Source organism: Otolemur garnettii, unplaced genomic scaffold, assembly GCF_000181295.1.
Source record: "Otolemur garnettii isolate 467f Iridium unplaced genomic scaffold, OtoGar3 scaffold00024, whole genome shotgun sequence".
NCBI lineage: Eukaryota > Metazoa > Chordata > Mammalia > Primates > Galagidae > Otolemur > Otolemur garnettii.
Genome location: NW_003852419.1, coordinates 2,076,559 through 2,086,323, shown reverse-complemented (window position 1 = coordinate 2,086,323; position 9,765 = coordinate 2,076,559). Strand labels below are relative to the sequence as shown.

The 9,765-nt window shown below is 36.9% G+C and overlaps 1 protein-coding gene across 1 annotated transcript in view; it reads right to left on the bottom strand.

The window, feature by feature from the left end:
* The window catches only part of PLEKHH2 (pleckstrin homology, MyTH4 and FERM domain containing H2), a 115,590-nt gene extending 109,033 nt beyond the window's left edge, over positions 1-6,557 (bottom strand). Inside the window, exon 1 of the mRNA XM_023512058.1 lies at positions 6,431-6,557. Within this exon, the coding sequence (XP_023367826.1) occupies positions 6,431-6,553 (123 nt within the window). The 5' untranslated portion in view covers positions 6,554-6,557. The remainder of the gene's footprint in view (positions 1-6,430) is intronic.
* Between the last annotated feature and the right edge of the window lie 3,208 nt (positions 6,558-9,765).

Genomic DNA, 9,765 nt, shown 5'->3' with positions numbered 1-9,765 from the left:
TAATACTCAGCAATCCTCTCATTGTTACAGATACCGAATACAAATAAACTTGTTCAAAAGATTGATAATTTAGGAAAAATACTTTAGGACCTTCATACTCACTGATATAACAGCAATTCCCCCACCAAGTATCTCTCTTCCCGATTTTTCCCCCATAAACCCCATAAAAGACTCAACTACCAAACATCTTTTTATTTTGTAATAATATCTTCAGCCAATAACCTCCAAAATGATATTTAAATGAGCATACAGAGTCCCATTTTTAAGTATATGTAGAAATTCCATTAGGTATTGTGAAATACTAGGTGGGCCATAAAGTACCTGAGAAAATGTATAATTTAAATCAGCTCATCACAGTATTGTAAGGGCCTGTTGGGTGTAAGTATATGTCATGCTGTCCAGGGATCCCTTATCCTTGTGAGTCAAACCTAGACTGCCTCAAGGGAATCACATTCACAAAAAAGATGCCAAGCTGCAGGAAATCCCCGATGGTAATGCTGCATCAGGGGAAAGCAGTGTCAGGCTATGTAGGCCATGCTGAAGTCCAAAGGGAAAATTCTTCATATTTTTCTCCCTTTCATTTTCACCGACAGTCTAACCCATAGGAAATAAATAACATTTCACTTCTGATTCAACTTAAAAAGAAACTTTCGAACAAGAATGCTTACTGTGCCCAAGACCCACACTGGAATTGGGTACATTTGATTTTTACATGAGGGGGAACACAACTAAAGGTGTTCATGGAATTCTTAGAACATTGAAACTGGAGTTAAGGAGTTTGATGTTAATTCTGGGGAAGCCGATGAAAAATGGAAGAGTCAAGGAGAATCCATTCAAGGCAGCTCCGGAAGGCATGTTAATGTGAAGAAGGGGAGCCATAAAAGTAGGTAGTGCAAAAGATCAAGAAATAAAATTTGGTGTTGAGAAGGGGCTAAGGGGCTAGTTCACAGGGAATCAAGATAAAGGAGTTTTAGGGAGAAAGCACAATGACTAAACACCAGTGGCAACGTTAAAGAGTGCTCAACAGATGCCAAGGATGTGGGGAAAAGGGAATCCTTGTACACTGCTGGTGAGAATGTAAGTTGGTACACCTATTATGGAAAAAATGTATGGATATTCCTCAAAAAACTAAAAATAGAATTGTCACATGATCCTGCAATTCTACTTTTGGTTATATACCCAAAAGATCTGAAATCATTATGTTGCAGGTGTGATGGCTCATGCCTATAATTCTAGCACTTCAGGAGGCTGAGGGGATAGGATTGCTTGAGGCCAGGAGGCCAGCTTGGGCAATATGGCTATACCCCTGTCTCTACCACAAAAAAAAAAAAAAATGTAATCAGAATCTGCATTCCCATGTTCATTTCCGCATTATTCACTATAGCAAGACAGTGCAACTTAAGTGCCAACCAAAAAATGAATGGATAAAGAGAGTGTGGCATAGATTCACAATGGATTACTATTCATCCTTAAAAAAGAAGAGAAGCTGGGCAGTGCCTGTGGCTCAAAGGAGTAGAATGCTGGCCCCATATACTGGAGGTGGCGGGTTCAAACCCAGCCCCGACCAAAAAAGAAGAGAAGCTGTTATTTCTGACAACATGGATTAACCAGAGCACATCATACTCATTTAAATATGCAAGGCAGAGAAAGATAAATGCTCCATGATCTCACTTAGATGTGAAAACTAGGACAGCTAAATTCATACAAGTAGAAAGTAGGCCAGGTGTAGTGGCTCATGCCTGTTATCCCAGCACTCTGGGAGGCCGAGGCAGGTAGACTGCCTGAACTCAGAAGTTTGAGACCAGCCTGAGCAAGAGCAAGACCCCATCTGTACTAAAAATAAAAAAACCAGCCAGGCCTTGTAGCGCACACCTATAGTCCCTGTAACTTGGGAGGCTGAGGCAAGAGGATCACTTGAGCCCAAGAGTTTGAGGTTGCTGTGAGCTATGATGCTACAGCACTCAACCTGGGGTGACAGTGAGACTCTATCTCAAAAAAAAGGAAGTAGGAAGTAGAATGATGGTTATCAGAGTGTGAGGGACAGGGAGGAAGGAAATGACAGACTGTTGGTCAGAGGGGACAGAGTTTCAGACAGATGGGAGGAATGAGTTTTGAAATCTATTGCACAGGCTCGGCACCTGTGGCTCAATCAGCTAAGGCGCCAGCCACATACACCTAAGGTGGCCGGTTTCGAATCCCCAGCCCGGCCCGCCAAACAACTATGACGGCTGCAACCAAAAACATGGCTGGGCGTTGTGGCGGGAGCCTGTAGTCCCAGCTACTTGGGAGGCTGAGGAAGGAGACTCGCTTGAGCCCAGGAGTTGGAGGTTGCTGTGAGCTGTGATGTCATGGCACTCTACCCAGGGGGATAGCTTGAGGCTCTGTCTCAAAAAAAAAAAGAAATCTATTGCACAGCAGGGTGACAATAGGTAAAAACAATATTATTATATATTTCAAAATTACTAAGAGAGTAGATTTCAAATATATTTACCACAAAAAATGATAAGTATTTGAGGCTATGGATAGATGTGTTAATTCGATTGACTTAATCATTCCACATTGTGTAAATATAACATCACATTGTACCCAATAAACATATACAATCATAATTTGTCAACTTAAAAAAAATTTTTTTAATGCCAAAAAAAACTTTCCTTTTTCCCTCTCTGGCTCAGAAAACTAACTAGTGATACTGTAAAGCAGAAAAACTGTTTAAATCTCGGCTTCCCTGAAGAGTTTATATTTGGCACGCTAGGGATATTTCCAACACCATTCCTTAAATTCCTCTAAGACCTCTCCCACTTACAGCAGCACTTGCCCAAGACTTCAATAAGGCCTTTCTCTTCACAAGCTTCAGTATTCTAAGTTACTTGAAAATTGTGATGAAAAAAATAGGTGCAAAAATAGTTTTTCTAAAAGATCCTACTCCATTTCCAAACAATATAGGGTATACTAGAGATCCATCTTTAATTATAAAAATGCCCTGAGATATCTCATACTTTTTTAAAAAAAAATTCAGAAGCATATTTGCCATCAATATGTAATTATATTCAAGTCATCTCCTTGTACACATAACCAACATGTCCACTGAGGAAGTTATAGGAAAATAATGACTTACTTCTAGGGGCCAGACTCTCCGTTAGCCGCATCACAACAAACCTAAAAGATAAGGTTGGCAGCTCTCTGCTATTTGTTACAAGTGTGATGCTGGGCATACTACTCAACTACTCTCTGCTTTAATGTTAATTCTTTAGACTGGTGATAATAATAACTACCTTATTAGGGTTACTGTGGGGTTTAAACTAGCTAATGTAAGACTTAGGAATCAGAGTTGGCATCTGGAGTTAGCTGCTTATACCCAGCACCAATAATATATAACTTAGAACCACAAGTGTCACAGAAAAGAGAAGCTGGCCACAATCCTGGCAGAGAACAGATGAATCAAATTGGTATTCTCTCCAGAATCTTCAGCCTTGGGCTGGAATCCATTTGGAGAGAAGATAGGAAGAAGCCTTGGGGTAGATTGGTCCTAACACAAAACCAAAGGGTGTGGATGGGACCAGACTAGCTTCTGGAATGCAATATTTGATTCGAGTTGGCACCTAGCAGGAATGCAATAGAGTTTGCTTTGAAAAATATGTAACATTACGTAAATTGTTATTACTACATCCATACATAAATGAATACACACAGATATCTACCCCCAAGAAGAAGTGGATTTGCATCTTGCATGGCTGAACAGAAGACAGAATAGATGAGCAGGAAGATATATCAAAGAAAGCAAAGAAAGTCATAACAAAACTAGATAGTTTTAGGGTGGCACTTGTGGCTCAAAAGAGTGGGGCACTGGCCCCATATATTGGAGGTGGCACATTCAAACCCACCCCCGGCCAAAAACTGCAAAAAAAAGCCAGCTAGATAGTTTTAGAAAGGCTATATAGGGTGCTTATAGCGAAGCATTCAGGTCTTAAGGCAGAATGCCTGCATTCAAATCTTAGCTCCATTACCCACTTTTTGGTGTGAACTCAGGCAAGTTACATAACTTTTCTACCTGAGTTCCTTCCTGTGTAAATATAGATAATGTTAGTAACTATCTCAAAGGGTTGTTGTAAGGATTAAAAAGCTGCATATAAAGCACTTAGAAGATTTCCTGGCACACCGTATCAGTTGCCTAATCTATAAAATGGAGATAATAAAATTTATTACTCCACCAGTTGTTATAAGAATTAAATAAATCATATCTATAAAGTGCTTAAAACATGATAAGTCAATAAATTTTAAGCATTTTCATTAAAACATGGTCATGTACCAAAAATTTTTTAAACCTGAGAATCCTTATTTCTATTTTGGTGTTGAATATATTAATATTTACTGGAAAACCATGTGTAATTTGGCAAACATATCTACTTTCCAATATGTAAAACATATCTGAATAATTCCATCCCTTAGATCTGCCAAAAGATTTAAGCCACATATACAAAATAAAAGAAAAGAAAGACCAAAAAAAGAAAAAGAAACCACAACTGAAACAGAAATTTTGAAATATTCCTCTCCATATTCATTTACTGACCAAAAAAAAATCTAATAGCTTAAAAAATTAATAATTAAAAAGATATTTGCAATTTTACTTATAGAGAAAACAACAGTTTCATAACTTTAAAAAATGGGCACTCTTAGAGAAACTTCTAACAATATGCTTTCTAATAAACAGAACAAATGTTGGCATAAAATTTAGAAACCCAAATAAGTGTACTTCTATTTAGACCATAAGGAAATCAACAACATACAGGAGTCAGAAAAACCAAGATTTTGAGAAGGATGCTGTGGTCAACAGTGTCAACTGCTAAGAGGCTAAGACAACAACTGGCAATGTCCATGAGGTTAGGCAACAAGAGTGTAATTGGTGGATCTTGACAAAATCATTAGATGTGGTGGTTGGGGTTGTGGAAAACACCAGATAAATCGTAGTACCGCATGATTTTTACAGGGAGAAATGATTTTTATAGAGAGAGGAACAAGAGACAAAGAATGAGTCAGGAAAAACTTCCCCATCTTAGACTTATTCAAACTGTGATTTTTTTTTTTAAGCTGTAACTTTTATTCTAATGTCAATAAATAAAGCATACTGGTACTGGAGATTTACTCCACAAACCCTATTACTATGTCATCCTTGATCCAAAGTGAATAGGATAACTTTAGTCTTGCTGCCTAAAAGACATTCAAGCACAATAATTTAAGATGATAAAGTTTAAACTGAACGATGTTTCCCTGGATTTTATTAGAATACTTCTGTGCTAAGAGATTCTTGGCTAGTAATGGGAAGAAGATTTAAGAACTTTTTTGGAGATGTGATACATGTACCAGTTTCTATCCCACAAAAGGAGTATGCAGAGTGGGATTTAAGAAATTACCCGTAATTTTTCTGATCAGTTCTGAATGCCATTAATATCATTCATCTGTTCATCTAAAAAGTGATGTCCAATAGAAATACAATCTGAGCCACATGTATACTTTTAAATTTTTTAGTGCAAACATTAAAAAAGTAAAAAGAAATAGGTAAAGTTAATTTTAATATTGTCTATTTAACCTAATATCCAAATACCATCCCTTCAACACATAACACAAACATTATTGCTGAGATACTTTACATTCTTTCACACTAAATCTTTGAAACCAGTGTTTATTTTACATATGCAACACATCTCATTCAAAGTGTTCAATAGCCACACATGGCTCATGCCTACTATACAGGAAAGCATAGGCTTAGAATCCAAGTCCTCTGGAAACAGAAACATGGGTTGTCTTATTTGCATATGTAACTACAGTATTAAGAGTGTCTAATAGAAATTAGCCCTCAAAGAATATTTGTTGAATGAATGAACAAAAAATATATTTTTTTTATGTACATACTTACAAAAACATTCCTGTGATACAATATTCTAATCACATGATTAGAATTCTTAAGTATATGTTAAACTTAATTCTAGCCCAGATGATAGTTTAGTAATATACAATCAACCCAAATTCCTATAGATGAATATTTCAAAATATAGTAAATGTTTTACTATCAATAGAGAAACTTCTTCTAGAATCACTTTAACATGATTTTCTTAAACATTCAGTAGATCAAAGGCTGTCGCACTCCTTTAATAAAATCAAATAAATGATAGCTTTTCTCTCTGGAATGCTATTCATTAAACTTATACAATTCTCACATATTATACTAACATTCACAGAAAATATTTCTTGTTTTAATGTCTAATCCACCCTAACTCCAGCAAAAGAATATACCAACTATATCTTCAAACACTTGACAAAAGTTAAATCATATTCATTATTTTAAAAATGCATAACCTCCAAAGCACTGAGATTATTTAATATAAATAAAACAGACAGCTAACAATAACAAAGGCTAGGGAGAAAGTCATACCTTCTCCGCTAAGAGCTCTCGTATCTTGCTTGCTTGAACTCTAAATTTCATGAGCTGGGACTCCAGAGCTACACATCTTTCTTTCCAATCTACTGGTCCTTCTGGCTCAGAAAGCTCTGCCATATTTACTCTAAAAAAGAAAGCATTCAAATGGCACAAAACAATTAGTATTCAGAACAATTCATGGAATCATGCAAGATACACATTCTAGTCACCATCTAATAGTATCCACACACAAGTTTAAAATTCTAAGATAAATTTCAAGACTGTGTATGAAAAGAACTTAATGGAAGATAGAAGGCCAGGGTTGGAGGCCCAGCTGTGCTACATTTCAGTTTACCCAATCTAGAAACTGGGGGATGCAGACTATAACAAACAATTCTTCCTCATGTGTATGCTGTAAAGAACAAATGAAATATTGCTATTTCTAAAAAAACAAAAAAGAAGAAATCTTGCTATTTCTAACAGTACTTTGGACAGCATAACAGCACAACACACAGAGTACGATTACTTTAGCTCTTCCCAAGATAAGACTGGTCAAATCTATCAGCTTATAATTTTACCACACTCTTTTTTTATACTTTTAATGTAATTTCCTTTATTTTAATTTTTTGTTTCAGATTAATATATGGGTACAAATGATTAGATTACATTGTTTGTGTTTGTTAGGTGAGGTCCAAGTTGTAGTTTAGCCCTTCACCCAGAAGGTGTGCCATATACCCTTACATTGTGCCCATCAGGCAAGAGCTTACCAAACCCCCTCCTTCCTTCTCCCCTCCTCCCTACTTGAATTTAATTGTGCTTTTTTCTTGTGTGGGCATGTAGTCTATTCATCTAGTTTCACATAAGCATTGAGTACATTGGATGCTTTTTTTTCCCTTCTTTTTTTTTTTTTTTTGAGACAGAGCCTCAAGCTATCCCCCTGGGTAGAGTGCTGTGGCATCACAGCTCACAGCAACCTCCAACTCCTGGGCTCAAGCGAGTCTCCTGCCTCAGCCTCCCAAGTAGCTGGGACCACAGGCGCCCGCCACAACGCCCAGCTATTTTTTGGTTGCAGCCGTCATTGTTGTTTGGCGGCCCAGGCTGGATTCAAACCTGCCACCTTAGGTGTATGTGGCTGGCACCTTAGCCGCTTGAGCCACAGGTGCCGAGCCATGCTTTTCTTGTGATACTTTACCTAGGATGTTCTCCAGATCCTTCCAGGTAAATACAAAAGATGAATACAATTAACATTTTACTTTATGGCTGAATAGTATCCCGTGGCATACATATACCATAGTTTGTTTATCCACTTATGAGTCAATGAGCGCCACTCTCTTAAACTTATAGATGTATCAGTTTGATTCAACTGGTAATATGATAAAACAAACTACAGAAATTTCATACTAGTGGTACAATTATGGTTTAGATTTGTACTATAATGATTACTTAACACTGCTCTAAATTTATCCAGGTCTAGGCTAAGTCTTTTAAGCCAAAGTCTTTTGGCATATTTAACTGTGTAAGTTATTATGATTCTGACAAATCTTTATAATTTTTATTAGATGTAAGAAAAGAAAATATATAAATATGAAATTTGGGTCAGACTCAATGGCTCATGCCTGTCTATAATTTTGGCACTCTGGAGAAAAAAGAAAAAAAAAGTAGTGATGATGGCGATACTTGCACATTGATATACACATTTAATACCATCCCTATCAAAATTCCAATGTATCATTTGGAGAAATTAACAAGTTGATCCTAAAATTCACCTGGAATTTCAAGGACAAAGAATAACCAAAACAATCTTGGAAAGTTGGAGTACTCACACAGTCTAATTTCTAAACATACTACAAAGCTACAGTAATCAAAACTATGTGTTATGTGCATAAAGATAGACATACAGATCAATGAAATAAAGCTGAATCCAGAAATTGATTTTTGGCAAGAGTGACAAGATCATTCAATGGGGGAAATAATAGTCCTTTCACCAATAATGCTGGGAGGCAGCACCTGTGGCTCAAAGAAGTAGGGTGTCAGCCCCATATACCAGAGGTGGGTTCATACCTGGCCTGGCCAAAAAAAAACTGAAAAAAAAAAAATGCTGGGACAACTGGATACCTACATGCAAAAGAATGAATTTGGACCCATTACCTCTTACCAAATTAACACATGTAAGAGCCAAAGCTCTATAACTATTAGAAGAAAAAAGAAGTATAAACTTTAATAATCCTGGATTCATTAACAATTTCTTGGATATGACACATAAAGGATAAGTTTTTAACCAAAGAAAAAAATGGATAAATTGGACTTCATCGAAATAAAAAACAATTTGTGCTTCAAAGGACACCATCAACAAAGTATAAAAATAAACCACAGAATGGGAAAAAATATTTGTAACTCAGATATCTAGGGGATTTGTATCTACAATATATAAAGACCCTTATAAACTAAACAATATAAAGACAACCTGATTTTAAAATGGGCAAAGTGTCTAAATAGACATTTCTCCAAAGGAAATTATCTACATAGCCAATAAGCACAGGAAAAGATGCTCAGTACCATTAGTTATAAGGGAAAATGCAAATCAAAATCACAATGATGTCTCATTTCCCATAGGATGGTTAAAATGAAATGAAAAAGACATAGGAAGTGTTGGTGATAATGTGGAGAAATTAGGTCCTTCATACTTTGCTGATAGAAATGTAAAAATGGTACAATTGCTTTGTAAACAGTTTGACAACTCCTTAAAAGCTTAAATACTGGGCAGCACCCGTGGCTTAGTGAGTAGGGTGCCGGCCCCATATACTGAGGGGGGCGGGTTCAAACCCAGCTGAACTGCAACCATAAAAAATAGCTGAGCATTGTGGCAGGCGCCTGTAGTCCCAGCTACTTGAGAGGCTGAGGCAAGAGCCTTGGCCCTTAAGCCCAAGAGTCAGAGGTTGTTGTGAGTTGTGATGCCACAGCACTCAACCCCAAGGGCAATAAAGTGAGGCTCTCTCTACAAAAAAAAAAAAAAAGCTTAAATACCAAGTTACCATTGACCCAGCAACCTTAATGTTAAATACATTACTAAGGGAACTGAATACATGTCACTATACACAAATGTTCATAGCATCATTATTCATGATAGCCAAAAAAGTAGAAACAGCCCATGTCCACCATCAGATGAATGGGTTGACAAAATCAGTATATAATAGACTATCATTCAGCCATAGAAAAAGAATAAAGTACTACTACATGGTATAGCAATAGAGGAACCTTAAAAACATTATGCTACGTGGAAAGGCGCCAGCCACGTACACCTAAGGTGGCGGGTTCGAATCCCCAGCCCGGACCCGCCAAACAACAATGAC